The 17,500-nt window shown below is 32.9% G+C and overlaps 1 protein-coding gene across 1 annotated transcript in view; it reads left to right on the forward strand.

Moving 5' to 3' along the window:
• LOC136855546 (uncharacterized) overlaps window positions 1-17,500 on the forward strand; it is a 364,203-nt gene that overhangs the window by 316,582 nt on the left and 30,121 nt on the right. Inside the window, exons 4-8 of the mRNA XM_067132662.1 lie at window positions 2,815-2,959; window positions 4,651-4,775; window positions 11,003-11,099; window positions 11,533-11,673; window positions 11,811-11,951. Coding sequence (XP_066988763.1) covers window positions 2,815-2,959; window positions 4,651-4,775; window positions 11,003-11,099; window positions 11,533-11,673; window positions 11,811-11,951 — 649 coding nt within the window. The remainder of the gene's footprint in view (window positions 1-2,814; window positions 2,960-4,650; window positions 4,776-11,002; window positions 11,100-11,532; window positions 11,674-11,810; window positions 11,952-17,500) is intronic.

The following is a 17,500-nucleotide window of genomic DNA, read 5'->3' on the forward strand; positions in this document are numbered from 1 at the left end:
CATACGTATCTGGTATCGAATCTAATTCCCAAGCACATTCTGTGACATCCAGTTATGCTTTTGATTGTTTAAACAGCTAATTAGGCCCTTCAGAAGCATTCCCTCTCAATGCAATAAGGGCGGTAAAGAAAAACCTAAAATACTTTTTACGATGAGAAAAAGAAACCTAAATTTATTATCCCCCATCCACCTAGGAACTTCGGCGTTAGTGTAACAAAATTTTAAGACAAATGATACAAAGAAACATTCGCAGAAACTCATCAGATTGTAATGAGTACTAACTTCCCCAGACGCTTATTGTCATGTTTTTCGTGACGAGGTGAATCAGGATCCATAAGGGAGTCAGTGTAAATGAAGGCGTTCATTTCTGTATTATCGTAATTGTAATCAATTTCCGGTAAATTATTGTAATTTACTATCTGATGCTTGGATAGACAAACTTCATTTTTCTCCGACCATACTCTAACAAAATCTGCAATTCATTCCCATTTCAATATCTTTTTCATAATAACAAAATTTGTAATTCATTCCCATTTCAATAACTTTTTCATAATATCAAAATTTGTAATTCATTCCCATTTCAGTATCTTCATAATAACAAAATCTGTAATTCCTTCCCATTTCAATATCTTTTTCATAATAACAAAATATGTAATTCATTCCCATTTCAATATCTTTTTCATAATAACAAAATCTGTAATTCCTTCCCATTTCAATATCTTTTTCATAATAACAAAATCTGTAATTCCTTCTCATTTCAATATCTTTTTCATAATAACAAAATCTGCAATTTCTCCCCATTTCAATATCTTTTTCATAATAACAAAATCTGTAATTCCTTCCCATTTCAATATCTTTTTCATAATAACAAAATCTGCAATTCCTTCCCATTTCAATCTTTTTCATAATAACAAAATCTGTAATTCGTTCCCATTTCAGCATCTTTTCCATAACAATATAATGACAATGCAATGGCAATGGTAAAAAAAAATACCTGAATACTTCCATTATCTATTTAACTAAGTGTTATTTTAAGTTACTAAGGGTCGTTTACCAACTGCTGAAGATGGACTTTCGCCTTAAACATTCAAAGTTTACAAGACGCCAAGACTTAAATCCACTTCACTGCACGGAAAACATCCTCTCACGAACCATTTATTCACAGGTCACTGCATATACGACAGGAAAATAATCAAATTCTTCTCTTCTTGCTTAGTTACAGGTCTCTGTACTTCGTGCGAATCTATAACTGTAATAAGGTTACGAAATGAGTTTGTACTCTAGCAATAGTGGTCCCTCCGAGTTGATGTGAACGCGCCATTCTTCTTGTTTCTTGCTCTTGTCCTTCATAACTATGTCTATATAAAGGGTATTTTGACGTAAATATGTTACGAATATAGATATTTTACACTAAACTAAAGTTATAATTCTGCAGAATAAACAACTTGTAACTGACAAAATGAAGAAACAATACGAATAAAAATGAAAACTAACTATTCAGTATCATACGTGCAAATCCTACCTTCTCAGATATCTTGGTGAGCACGAAGTCTTATATCTCACGTGAAAGTAATAGTGTTGCGACAGCTGTTTGTGTATTCCTTCAAGGAACATTCCCCAGAAACGCTAATCATTCACAGAAACATGAGACGTCTTGACCTCGGCCATCTTCGCAAAGTAAATATATGAAAAAAGAAGAAGAAAGTTGAACTGATCTCTTGTTAATGTCACCGAAGCCATTTCAAAATGCTAATACATTATAAACAAAGCTTCCCTTTTATTTCGATGAGTCATCAGCGTCTCCTGATAATTTTACCAAACGCAGCCTCTCTCTCTCTCTCTCTCTCTCTCTCTCTCTCTCTCTCTCTCTCTCTCTCTCTCTCTCTCTCTCTCTCTCTCTCTCTCAGACTGACTATACCTTATTACATAATACCCATAAATACTTGAGAAACATGTATTCTAAAAAGTTCAATATATATCCTTTTTTCTCAAGTTACGTCTGTCATAATGGATAAATGAATAACAGATACTTATAAAAAAATTATGATTATAATACGAAAAGCTGCAGGTATTAGGAAAAAACGCTTTACCGTATAGAGTAATTGCATAATAATGAGATAAATGGAGGTTCTTCAATTTTATTATTAATTTTTTTCAACTTAAGGAAACGACCATTCATTATTAACAGTAACTGACCCTTGCAAGTCTAAGAGAATCTGAACGTTGCTAACAATACCCCACTTGTTAGGGTTTCATCCACTGACCACTGACCACTGAGACAACTTGACAACGAAACTGTATTGGTAGTATACAGTTTTAGCCAGCTAGTTCAGTGGTCGGAGGTTCAAATCCCCATAAAGAACGGTATAGTTACACTGTAATTGAGAAATAAAAGTTTATTCTAATAAGATATTGAAAAGAATTATGCTTATAATTGAGAACTAGAAGTCCATTCTGACAAGATATTGAAAAACAATTTCTTTTTCCTGCTTATAATGTAATTGATAATTAGAAGTTCATTCTGACAAGACGCGGATAAAAAAATTATGCTTATAATTGAGAATTAGAAGTCCACTATGACAAGGTATTAAAAAAAATTCTTTTTCCTGCTTTTAATTGACAATTACAAATGCATTCTGACGAGATATTGAAAAACATTTTCTTCTTTCTTGCTTATAATCAAGAATTATAAGTCTATTCTGACAAGATACCGAAATATATTTTCTTTTTATTGCTTATAACTGAGAATTAGAAGTCTATTCTGACAAGATAATGACAAAGCTTTCTTTTTTTTTTTTTTCTTTTGACCAACAGAAGTGGACATGCATCCCCTGAAATATATACCGACGTGTGAACAGGCAGCGGAGATTTGTCGCGAGAATCCCTGGTGTAAGAATCGACTGGAAATATTCAGGTCGACTTGTAAGTTCCGCGACGGCCGTTGCCGGAATAATGACAGGTAAGCCTTCTTGACGTGTTGCAAAGGTATATAAGTACATAAGCAATCAATCAATCAGTCAGTGGCCATTTAGCACTGTGCAATTATGGTACAGTAAATAAGAAAAAAATCAGGTGAGAGTAGCTTGAAATATTATATAGATATGAACAAGTCATATCTTTATTAATGTAGGAAAATTAAGTCAGCAGTTGACTAATCTAGGAAAATTTAATATTTTCAAACGAAAGCTCGGTAGACAATAGTCTTAAGAATCGTATATTAACAAATAAAAAAAAATTTGACATATAAAAAAAATTTTATTTAAAATTTAGAGGCACATGATATATGTATCCATTAAATTTGAATACATCAGTTACGGTAGGTGACTTGAAGTTATTAATGACAGCATTATATAGCCAGATTCTAAGCGGTTTTGTTATGATCACTGTCACTGTTAGTCTGTATTATTCCTATTTATATTTTCCGAAAGCCAAAATAGGTAAATAAATAAATAAATTAATGACTTTCCTCGCTCGCTTGAAAATAATACATTTTTACCATCTAAGATTAATATGCATAATGTTCATGCATATTCTATTAATTCATTAGCAGGCCAGTAATGTATATTATTACTGAAAATAAAGGTTCTATTAATTTCTATCATAATAAGATTATGCCAATCAACCAGAATCATTCATTTTGAAGTAAATAAGTAAAATATTGCAATGTGCTTTAATGTATTTACATGAGGATTAATTATGCAAAGTGAATATCGTATAAGATGCAGTCAGTCCTTCCACACATGAAAATATATTTTAAAAATTACGTGGGAAAATATTAACTTTCCCTCAATGAAAATGTTTTCTTTCATGATCTCAGCAAGATAATTTATTAATAAACTTATATCATGCAGTACTTTTTTGCTTGCAAGCAAAGAGCATATGCAAGCATGGCTTAGCCACATGCATTAGTAAGCATATGCGACGACCAAATAAGTTTCAAAAACTCAGGAAACACATTTGTTGTTATATTATGAATTTCCTTGGCGCAATGCATAAAATTTGGCCATTTATCTTTAATAAATTATTCCTTTCTTATCAAAAGGGAAATGGGTGAAAGCTATTCAATATACTCCTACTTCATTCGTTAAAATAAACCTGCTTTTTTTAGTTAACCTGGAAACTAGGTTTCATGATATCAAGATAATTACTAAATAAACTATAGAGATACAGAGTCATGGATCTAGTAATATCCTCTCATTAATTAGACAGAGGTATTACAAAGTTAACGAATCGGCCGATATGCTTTTTGATTCTTAGCAAATATTTTACAATAATATATTTGGATCATAATCTTATGTACATGCCTTATAATGATGAATTATTATTAATATTTGTTTTATCCACTTCCAACTTTCTCAAAAGATTTGTAAGATTCTTGGAGCTATTTCAACGATCTTATATTGTCGATTTTGTGCTATACTGTAATGGAATACTCCCATTCGTTAAGCTAAATAAATAGTAACATCTCTATAAAATAAATTGGTCATAGTATATATCTGAAAACCAATGTCAAAAAAACAAAAGAGATCGATAAAAGTTCATAAATTCTTTTAAGGTAGCAGCAATTTCTATCACTCTTCTCCGCTCACGACTTCATTCATGTAGCAGATTCTTTTCATTCCTCGCCTTTTTTTTTTTTTTTTTTTTTAGAGAGGACTGCCTGAAGGCTTGGCTACAGCTACGAGAGACACCTCTCTTCGGGTGCATCTGCCCGGACAAGCAAGATAAGAAATGCGCGCGCCTCTACGCGCTCGTGAACGAAAATCCGTGCGTCGGTAAGTGATATTGGTTGCTTTGTCGCAAACACGTGTAAAGTGAGTTATCGCTTCTCCCTGAGTCTCGTGGGATAAGTTTTATGAATAAGTTTCTAGGCAGTAGTGTTGTTTTTATTTTTTCTTTGTTGTTAGGCAAGGGGTTTGTTGGGGGCGGTGTTTCTGGGGGGAGGGGGAGCAAGAGGATCCGCAAACGTTGGTGACTTAGTTCAGATGAATTTAGATCTTTTCATCAGGAAACTATTCAGGGGTAATTGCCTTTTTTATGAATTTTATCATGACATCAATCACATTGCTCTTCATTGACAGGACTATCATGGTATAATGTTCTCCAGAATGTGCAGTTTAAATGAAAATAAACAAATACATATTTATAGATGGATTTAAAAATACGGGTTAATTTTGTGTTGACTCCTAAAAGGAGTTTGGGTAGTAGGATTAAACAGCCATAGAGTTGGACGTGTTTTAGTTTGATAAGTGTTTCTTGACATCCTCAAAAAATTTACCGAAGTAGCTGACTAATGATTATAATATATTATAATATCCTGGCGAAGAATGTTTCCTCCAATTTGCATTTATTAACAAATTATGTTGTTTCATAAGTAAATTTATAGTCCTTTAATTTTTTTTATTGAAAATACCATTAAACAACGCACATGAACAAGAGTTTGCATAGCTTTCCAGGAACGTAACCGAAGCACGAGTGAGGCTTAATGCGTAAACTATTAATACAGAAAAAAATTCGTGATAGTTATCATAAATAAACAATAAATACAAAATCAAACACAATCGTTATACTATTTTTAGCCCTATTTATATTTGAATATTAAAATTCATGAATGAAAACGATTGTATTAAATAATTTTTGGTTTACTGTTCCAAAAAAGGACCCAGAATATGATAACATTTCTTTTCACAAAGCACCATATTTTTATATGAAAAAATCTATTAAATTTGCGTTTCAAAATAATAATAATAATAATAATAATAATAATAATAATAATAATAATAATAATAATAATAATAATAATAATAATATTTCAGCCCTGCAGGTTATTCAAAATAACAGGATGAACATTATTTCACAGTTAAGATTTTAAAAATGTGATCTTGAAGATCCAAGATAATTTAAGGCTGTAGCATTTTGAATAACTATATTCTCTGTGACTTATAAACTCATGATTTGTGCGCGTGCGTGTTTGTTTGTGTGTGCGTATGTTTGTATGTGTGTGTGTGCGTGTGAAAACAGAGCAAGTGCCCGTATGAGATGAGACGTGACTCCCTAGATGTGCTTTGCAGGAAAGAGTTACCCAGCGCGCGTGGCGGCCATGACGGCTGCCTCTGAGGTCTTGAAGACTGCCCTGACGAAGGCAATGCCAGTGCCTTCGGCCGCTGCCACCCTTCTCATCATATCCTCCTCCCAAGTCGAACCTCTGTACCCTCTCTCCACTATCCACAACCACCTGCAGCCTCCTGTGTCAGACATCATCAGTACGTGCTGTCGCAAACCTTTGTAGGAAAGAAATATATGAGAGAGAAAAAGAAAGAAACACCTGCGTTTCTTCGATTCTTCCTTCCACGAGTGCACTTCTTTCACCTTCCTTCTTCTTCTCCTTCTTCTTCTTCGTCTTCTTCTTCTTCTTCTTTGTCTTTTCCTATACGACACCTGCACAAGTCTTTAGCAGCATCCGCACCCCTTAATTGACTAACTCCTACTCTTAATACATCCTAGGAACACTAGACTGCCCTCGAGGATCTCAATTTCGAGGAATAGAAAGATTGATATCAATTATTCTAACGTGACCAATAAAACTTTAAGCCCTGGTAACGTCCAAGTCACTGAATACTTTTTGGTTTTCAGTTCTGTAAGGCATCGAGCTTTGATCCCAAGAAGGTCCTGCAATTAGTACTGTTTATCTGCTTAATACAGTTCTATTATTTTGAAGTCCTGCAATTTGTAGTGTTTATTTATTTTATACAGTTGTATTATTTAATGCAGTTCTATTCTTACAGTATTTTCATTCTATGCTCGACTTAAAAATAGGTATAATGTCCATATACTTTGGCTAGAATGTAAGATCGAACATCCGGTGATGATTTATGAAATATTAATAAAGTAAAACTTAAATGTACAGAAGAGCTTCAAGCCACCAACACAAAAATCTTACCAGTCACTGAATTAACCACACTCGTAATATTACGAAAAAATACAATGTAACTTATTACTGCATTCTTGTTATTGTTGGAAATAATTTAATTTCTTGGGAGCACGAGAGATGATCCTTTGTCAGATCATTATGTATGAAACATCAAAATCACTAACAAGAGTAAAACAGCTTTAGAATTTCTAGGATTTATAAAGATGGTGACAGGGTTAATGAAATTATATAAAAGAATCAGACAATTAATTTAAGTGAAAGACTGGCATAAGAAACATGCATGAAAAAAATATAAAAAAAATACCGCAGAGCTTTTTATTCAGAGATGGAAAATAGCTTTAACGCATAAAAGTGTGGCAAATCAGAAGCATTGAAATTAAAATGAAACTGAGAACTAGATGAGGGTACCAAGGTCCTCAAATATGAAAACTGTTATGAAAAAATTTTGCCCCTTTTTCTGCAATACTTTATTTCAACATCTATGATAACATTAAATCAACTGTAAACCGAAATAATGTTCTATAGTGAATGTACAGGTAAATATAAAACATACAGTAAAATAACGAAAATTTCGTCTCTTTTGTTAGAAAATTATCAGTCAAAGGTAGAGATATCCTATTTAAAATATAAATTTTTTTTCGAAGATGGGGCCCATAAATAATCAAGTCATACGCTCTGCTTAGAGCTTTGATTGAAGTCAAGAGGAGGAGAAAAAAAATGAGTATTATACTTAGTTAATTTGTACGTGCTCGAATCAATTTGCGTACTGACTAGTTATCAAATAAACTAGCTGCAGGATCTTCGTGGGACGAAGTTGGTCAACAAAATATTGAAAAACCCTGTTCTAAATTTTGCGAAAAGATCAGTCTTCATAAAAGATTTTAAGGCTGAAAAGGAAGGAAACACTGGATGTTCAAAGCCCTTTCCCAAGAATCATTAATATGTAAAAAGAGAGGTCTATTGAAGTAAAACCAAAAGAAATCTGTATATAGCATTACCTGAAGAACAGAGCACTCCTAAATTCAAGCACTCCTAAATTCACTCAGTAGACAAGAAGTGATACTCTGTTAGTCACAAGCAGATCAAAGCGTTAGTCTCGTGAGCTAGATCAGAAGACAGTTCATTTCACTGGTTGATGATTAGATGAAGTCAACTGTCAACTGCTACAGTTCAAGGATCTGATTCCAGTTTGTGACCTGACTAAGTGTCACACCACCACTGTCATCATCGGCTGTACATAAGTATGAAGAACTGCATGCTCTTTCCTCCCTGTCCTTAGCACTATCCCTTAGTTTCACCTTTAGTGCCACCAGCACCTAGACCCTATAATCAGCACTGCACTGGACTGACGACAGAAGAGAAAAATATTAACTGAAAGAAAAAAAATCTCATTTTTGCATAGCCTTCGCCGGAGAATCAAGAGTGATTCTAGTCCCTCAGAGAAACGATTCTTAAAATCAACACTTTTCATCACTGTGAAAGGCGTCCAGTGAGAATCACACAACGCAGCAGTTGTGAACTCTTAAAAAAAGAGGAAAAACAAAGTCTTTGAAAGAAAGAGAAAATTTAATTTTGATTTTCCGAAGGCAATGCAACGGAGATTATCGCCCGAGGTAAATTTCGAAGCGAGTAGCACCGAAAAGTAGAGCGCGCAGACACGCCATCACAATGCACTGCTTGAAGTTTTCAATGCGCTTCGTAGTGTAATTAATTACAAGAGTTTTGTTTTTGGTATTAGTAGGAATCTTTGGAGTATGTATTAATGAAGCTGTTGAATCGTTTTCTTGCTAATCCTTTTTTACAGGTTTCCAAAAATAGTAATAACAAAACAATTCTGAAAATTATCACAATATTGTGTTAATTGGGTTAAAATTTTTCTTGTATTGTTTATCAAGTCTTTAAAAAGTCCGTAATTAAGATTTTGATAGGACGAAAATATTTCCATGAAACAGGGAGCAACTGTTTCCAAAAATACTTACAAACAACAAAACATAGACTGAAACGGCAAATAAAAAAAATGTTACGTTGCTTATCGTCATAATATAACTTGGTATAAAAAAAATTGTTTATTCATACATAAAGGAAAGGCAAATACTTGAGTTACATACGTAGGATTCGAAAGCTCGAATAATCTACCACTTGAAAAATAATATTATTGCGAATTCTAAGACATTAAAACCTAACTGCTTACACACATAGCTGATTAACCATGACAACAAAAGAGCCATTAGCATATAACAGAAAATGTAGTTACGACATGCTTAAAAAAATCTGAAAGATTTTTTACAATCCTGCAAACCAAAAAAAAAAAACGTTGTATGAACAATCAAGCTTTTATACGTGTATATACTATATATATATATACAATGTATATATACATACATATATATACAATATGTTTATATATATGGTATACACACATATATATATATGTATATATGTATGTATGTATGCATATATATATATATATATATATATATATATATATATATATATATATATATAAATATATATATATATATATATATATATATATATATATATATATATATATATATATATATATAATATACACACACACACACATATATATATATATATATATATATATATATATATATATATTAATCCGGAATACAGAACGAATTCCCGAAATCATCGTAAAAAGTAGTTGGGAATAATGAATGATCGAACCTATAAAATCTTAACCTTAAATTCTGGGTCCCTTAAAGACATTTACTGGAGGTTCTACAAATTTTAGCAACAAATACGCCAGTAATTCAATAACAAATGCATCTGATACTTTGGAGTATTTGTTATATATGAAATTAAGTGGTAGGGTTCGTTTTCTAATATTTTCACGCAAGATTAAGCAAAAGATTAAATTGTTTATAGTTTCGCAGTTAGATTAAATAAATTGACGAAAATTTAAAACTTCTTATAATTTCATAGTTAAATTAAATATATTGGTAACACTATCTTTCTAATTTCAGACTTGACGTCAAGTGTAATTATTATTAATATTTTCATAAGTAAATTCCAGTAAAACAATTTATTTGTTATAGTTTCATATGTGAAAATTAGTATGAAGGTGAAACTTATGAATAATTTCCTATATGGAATTATTTATAATGCTATTTTTTCCTGTATAAACGAACGCCATTTTCTTTGGAAGCTTGACTTTCAATTCAATGGCTCCAGTGGGCGTGTTCCACATGAACAGGATTCATCCTTAAGATAATAATAATAATAACTGTAATACTGTCAATCAAATATTCATTCTTTATTTTCATGCTTGAAGTAACATAAAAATAAATACATATTTCATATTCTTATGCGTGAAATTAAGCACAAAAATATTTTTTTTTACATTTTCAAACGACAACTTAGGTATAGATATATAACATGTCGGTTTTACAAAAAAATACTTATATTTTACAAAGGAGCAAAACTAAATCAGTACGGAAACAATAATGACATTTCAAGGTCCTCTGAACATTATTATGAAAAACGTTCGGACCTGGGCACATACTATATTGAAAAAAGGAATGCCTTTGATTTTTCATAGTCTAAATAGTTTTAGTTATATCTGCTGACGTAACTGAAATGCCTAGGCAGTTAACGAAGAGAAATAATCGAAAAAAAATTTAACGAATAAGAATAAAGCATACTTACCTAAGCATCTAAGTTCTGAAGGTAGAAATACCCATTAAATATGGATAATAAGGCTAATAAGCAACCTACAGTGCTTAATAAGTAGTCAAACGAATGTATAGAATTGATTAGCAAATCGATAATATTCATAAATGTGTGTGTGTATATATATATATATATATATATATATATATATATATATATATATATATATATATATATATATATATATATATATATATATATATATATATATATATATATATATATATATATATATATAATATAAGTACCAAGCAGAAAGAAAAGTAACATCAACCAATATCGCAACAAGTGTATCAGTCCTACTTCAAACACTTCTAATCATGTTTTCGTTATATTCCTCTCATGAAATCTATGTTACCCTCCGATCTCCAGAGACAGACCACAGCATCTCTCTGGCCCAGCTGAAACACATCGCTGGCACTTGCCAATCGGCGCTTGAAATGTGTCAGGAGAATTCTGCGTGTAAAAGGTAAGTCTTTCGTGCAAGTGAAGGTGCAATGCACCATCTTGCATATAAAAAAATACTAAAAAATTATTTAGTTTTCTGAGCCCCTTATGACTTTGGGATATTTGTTTCCAATTTTCAATAATTCATTGATAATTATTTTCTTGCGTCATATTTTGTTTTTAGGACTATATATAATCATTCATAAGTGTATGTATATACATTTGTATACATACACACATGTATATAAATATATAATCTCGCATACTTAAGTCTGAAAAACTTAATCTGTTTTTTTACAGAAATTAGATTTTAACCATATACTGTTCATAGAATTGTTGAGAAGTGTACATTATATATATATATATATATATATATATATATATATATATATATATATATATATATATATATATATATATATACATATATATAAACCTAACCTTTCCCTTTACAGTCACTTGGAGATGTTAAAAATGAATTGCGAAACGACCCGCTGTCACCCGGCTGCCTGCAGAAGCTCCATCCAAGACATCTACAAACATTTGCTCGAGACAGACAACGACTTGGCTTTGAAGATCGCCCTCTGCGTCTGCAGGTATCTGACGAAGGAGTGCATGCTCTTGCCTATATGCATAGCCCTTTAACTACTGAATAGAATATATTCGACTTAATCATTGCGTAGAAAAAATAATAGCCAGTCCAATCTACATTTTAATGTTCTTATTCTGTCAGAGGTGACAATAAGCACAGTCAGACAGAGTGCATCAGAGCCCAGAGGATTCTTCACCCACCCTGCGCAGAGACTACAGACCAGCAGACCGCGGGCCAGTGCAACAAACTTGGAAGTCAGTGCAGGAACGACAGAGTTTGCAGGTAAGACTTTCTACTGTACGTTCTTCTACAAACTATCATTCATTTTTAAACCTGTTCATTTATTTTCTTTTGTTCTTTTGACGCATATGAACGATGCTTAAAAGACCCTTTTAGTAGCTAGCCCACCTCAAAACGAAATCGAAATACCATAGATCTAATGTCAACTCAAGTCCTGAAATTAATTGATAAGGTTTAGCCTGTCAAGACGAGCATTATGGCGCTTTCGGCCATTCAGTCCCATGGACAATAAAAGAGGGATCTCCAGTTATTGAACAGCAAGATGAAGAGAGCCAGAAAATGATAAAATTAAATGAAGTATAAGGTTCTCAAGGTGGAACTGGGAGAAAACCCTACAGTAGCACTAAGAGCTAATGGTTAGAGAGGTTGGACATCAAGGTTGAAGAAAGGAAGCGCGAATGGTGGTAAAGTGATAGGCTAAAAAGGGGTGCAGCTAATGGCCGAAAGGATGCTGCAAACACCCTTTAGTGATGCCTACACGTGAGGTGCACTGACGACGTGATTAGTGCGAGAGTTATCAGCGTTATCGTTGGTTTTTTTTTATTTTAGGGTTTCCTTTGGACTTGCTGTGATTTGCTTCCTGGTTGGCTGAGAGTAATCGCACTCCTTTTGATTTCGAGGATTGTGAGTCTGAGTTAGTATCTGGCTTTAATACTCAATACAGAGGCGGGGGTTTGCTTTAATTTTCACGGCTGAGTCATTAAGCCTATAACTGTAGTACCCCTCTGGGGGACTCAGTGTTCATAGTGATTAACCCTACAACTGTAGCACTGACAAAATGAATAATGTTATACAAAAAGAAACAGCCGACCTTAGAGTAATATTGTTTCGAAATCTTTTTGAAGTGGACGAGCTATCAATGACGTTCTTCGAGTTTCGTTCACAAGTGTCCAAGAACAACAGAGGGTAAATGAATAGAGTTGAAAATGAGTGAAATGTGATGATGCATTTGCGGGGAGGGGGGGTTGACTGACCTGCCTGCAAATTCCAGAGATGTATGCTTGTATTTTTTTTTTTTTGCCATGCCCCTAGATTAGATTAGGTTAGGTTAGGTTGGGTAAAGAGTAAGTAAGATTAATAGCCGGAGAGTATTTTGGGTGTGGGAAACATAATTAGATTAGTTTTTGAGATATGGCGTCCCGCTTTTTTCAAAGAAAGGTCCCGGTACTCGGTTACATCTCAGGAAAGTGCGACCGGCCTCAAAGAATTGAAAAGTATATAAGAATAAAACTGATTCGCGAATTCCTCTCCAAAGTAGGAGACGAATAAGCATAATTCTCAGACCGACCCATCTAGGAATGAATAACATATTAGTTATTGTGCAAATAAATAATACAATAAGTTGCCTAGAAGGAGATTTTGTTTTTTCTTATATTTTCGTGCAAAACTTACTAGAACAGAGTATGCATTATTACCCTAATACCGTTCTCATTGCATTTTGTTGAATTTCTATCTACTTATTAATTTATTAATTTTTTTTCTTTTCGTAATTGAGATCTCTTCTTTCTGTGTTTCCCTTTACCTCCTCTTACTTCTTCCTCTTGATGAACACCATATTCTTTAGAAGCTTGAATTTCAAGTCAATGGCCCCCGTGGGCTTGTTCCATATAAATAGTGTTCATCTTCTGAATAATAATAATAATAATAATAATAATAATAATAATAATAATAATAATAATAATAATAATAATAATAATAATAATAATAATAATAATAATAATAATAATAATAATAATAATAATAATAATAATAATAATAATAATAATAATAATAATAATAATAATAATAATAATAATATCTCTAGCATTCAAGTTGAAATCACACGGTTCGATGTCAGTTTTATAAGCGTTCTCCATTTAGGCCAGAATTTTTCCAAGCTACAACAGTCATAATATTCACATCGAAATACTAATGTAGTCTTTTGGAGCCAAGTGTTTAATTGCAAACCGCCCCCCTAAGAACCTGCCATCCCCTTTATTTTATTCGCATTCAGTTTTTATCAATAAAGTAATGAGTACGGTTACTGAACACAAAAAAGAACAGTTTCATATGAATGAGATCCCCAAATACTATTTACAAAGAAAAAAATATTATTTGGAAAACCAGGAATCAAATACTTTCTCTCTGTACTGACGTACATTTTTTTTCAAATGAGAATCAAAGATGATAGATGACAAATTTATATAGAAAGATCTACTGAACATTAATGATAAATGATCTCAGATCCAACCACATGAATAAATTCAGGTAAAAAATATATAAGATATTTCTAACAGACACCCTTTAACTACTGGTCAATAGATCGACTTTATAACACGTAAAAAACAAAAAAATAAATACTTTCTGTCATTTGGGTAGTGACGAGGGGGAATAATTTTGATGTGCATTTCACCATAATGTACAAATATCATGTATGGAAGTGCGCTCCCCGATCAAAATACATTTTTTAACAGACATATTGTCGGGAATCATTTGAGATCTATTTGCATGTGCTCTGAGTCGAATGGAATATCAAAGGGTCAGCAGTTTTTGTTGGAGTATAAAACCAATTATGATCGCTTCATCAATTATGAATTCGGCTGTGTTTGCATATTCATGTACACTTGTAGTCTTTGTGTGATTATATATATATATATATATATATATATATATATATATATATATATATATATATATATATATATGTATATATGTGTGTATGTATAATTTGTGCATACATTATTTATACATACATAAATGCATACACACACACACACACACACACATATATATATATATATATATATATATATATATATATATATATATATATATATATATATATATATATATATATATATATATATATATATATATATATATATATATATATATATATAATGCATATATATATAGTATTGTCCCTATCACTGTTGCAGTGAAAGTATAAAACTACCTTTCGCTTAGGACTTTCACCTACCTAACTTAGTCTAAAGTAAGATGGCCGATTTCTAAAGGATAATACGTATTATCACAATAAAAAATAAAGCAAGAGCAATATTAGAAGAATCAAGATCAACAATGGAACAAGGGCGTTAATAAAAAGGAAACTCCACCAAAGCTGAAAAATCCACCCTCCCAAGAGGCCGTTTCCCACCCACTCCCCCAAATTATATTTTCATCCCTTCCAAAATTAAGTCACTCATGGCCGGTCAGAAGACCAGCCTTTGGAAAAATTTCTGGAAAAATCTTCTCACGACTTTCTTGGTAATCTAGTCCTGAAACGTTTTGCATAAAGTGCAATGAAAGACAGATTCCCCGGAAAAGTTTTAGAGGAAAATAAACGTTGAAGTTTTCTGTAAAAGAAAACTATTGTACCGGCTTTGTCTGTCCGTCTGCACCTTTTTCTGTCCGCACTTTTTCTGTCCGTCCTCAGATCTTAAAAACTACTGACGTTAGAGGGCTGCAAATTGGTATGCTGATCATCCAACCTCCAATCATCAAACATACCAAATTGCACCCCTCAAGCCTCGGTAGTTTTTATTTTACTTAAGGATAAAGTTAACTATGATCGTACTTCTGGCAACGCTATAGGATAGGCCCCCACCGGACCGTGGTTAAAGCTGCATGGGCCGCGGCTCATACAGCATTGCACCCAGACGACTGAAAGATAGATCTATTTTCGGTGGCCTTGATAATACGCTGTGCCGGCTGTACAGAAAATTCGATTGAGCCGAAGAAACTTCGGCACATTTTTTACTTGTTTGGACTAATAATGAAAAATACAAGCAAATTAGCTGACCTGGAGAGACCAGTGTCATTTAAAGAAAAGGAAAATTAAAGCAATTTTGCATTAAAGCATACCACTTAGGTACTAGGTTGCAATGTCGGTTTTGTATATTTCTGAAGAGACCACAGCTTATGGCGTAATGGGCATACCCTAGAATCATAACATTTCGAAAAGTTTGCATAGCAATGAATAAAGAGTGATCTTCCATATGGCTTATTTGTTTACTGTGAATGTTTTCATATTTCATAATTTTCCTGGCTGGATGGATAAATGTCTTTGCAGATCATATATACTGTATATAATATATATATATATATATATATATATATATATATATATATATATATATATATATATATATATATATATATATGACTATTTATCACATCACCGTCACTGTAGTCCTGATTCCTCGTCCGTCGCTGGTTCGACCCCACGGGACGGTGGACTTATTATCAACTAAAAAATTCCCCTTCGGTAACATATATGAAAATATATTATTTCCGAGGTAGAGTGAATTGGATATTAAAGGACGTTTGTCGCTTTCTGATTGTATATGAATCACGGTGATGTGATAAATAGTCATAATATGGCTACGTGCGACAAACGCACTACACGGTCAACATGGCAGAGGTGGGTGGATATCGTCTCCAAATGCAAAACACCTGAGTTCGACGGGTGAGTTGATGGGAGATGTTATTCACTTATACCTCTCTTGTGGCCGATTTCGTTAGTGCGTCACTGTAGTCCTGATTCCTCGTCCGTCGCTGGTTCGACCCCACGGGACGGTGGACTTATTATCAACTAAAAAATTCCCCTTCGGTAACATATATGAAAATATATTATTTCCGAGGTAGAGTGAATTGGATATTAAAGGACGTTTGTAGCTTTCTGATTGTATATGAATCACGGTGATGTGATAAATAGTCATAATATGGCTACGTGCGACAAACGCACTACACGGTCAACATGGCAGAGGTGGGTGGATATCGTCTCCAAACGCAAAACACCTGAGTTCGACGGGTGAGTTGATGGGAGATGTTATTCACTTATACCTCTCTTGTGGCCGATTTCGTTAGTGCGTCACTGTAGTCCTGATTCCTCGTCCGTCGTGGGTTCGACCCCACGGGACGGTGGACTTATTATCAACTAAAAAATTCCCCTTCGGTAACATATATGAAAATATATTATTTCCGAGGTAGAATGGATATTAAAGGACGTTTGTAGCTTTCTGATTGTATATGAATCACGGTGATGTGATAAACAGTCATAATATGGATACGTGCGACAAACGCACTACACGGTCAACATGGCAGAGGTGGGTGGATATCGTCTCCAAACGCAAAACACCTGAGTTCGACGGGTGAGTTGATGGGAGATGTTATTCACTTATACCTCTCTTGTGGCCGATTTCGTTAGTGCGTCACTGTAGTCCTGATTCCTCGTCCGTCGCTGGTTCGACCCCACGGGACGGTGGACTTATTATCAACTAAAAAAAATTCCCCTTCGGTAACATATATGAAAATATATTATTTTCGAGGTAGAGTGAATTGGATATTAAAGGACGTTTGTAGCTTTCTGATTATATATATATATATATATATATATATATATATATATATATATATATATATATATAATACATGCATACAAAAAAATATATATATATATGTATATATGTATATATTATATATATATACATATATATATATATATATATATATATATATATATATATATATATATATATGTATATATATAT

The sequence above is a fragment of the Macrobrachium rosenbergii genome, chromosome 3 (genome assembly GCF_040412425.1).
Source record: "Macrobrachium rosenbergii isolate ZJJX-2024 chromosome 3, ASM4041242v1, whole genome shotgun sequence".
Taxonomy (NCBI): Eukaryota; Metazoa; Arthropoda; class Malacostraca; order Decapoda; family Palaemonidae; genus Macrobrachium; species Macrobrachium rosenbergii.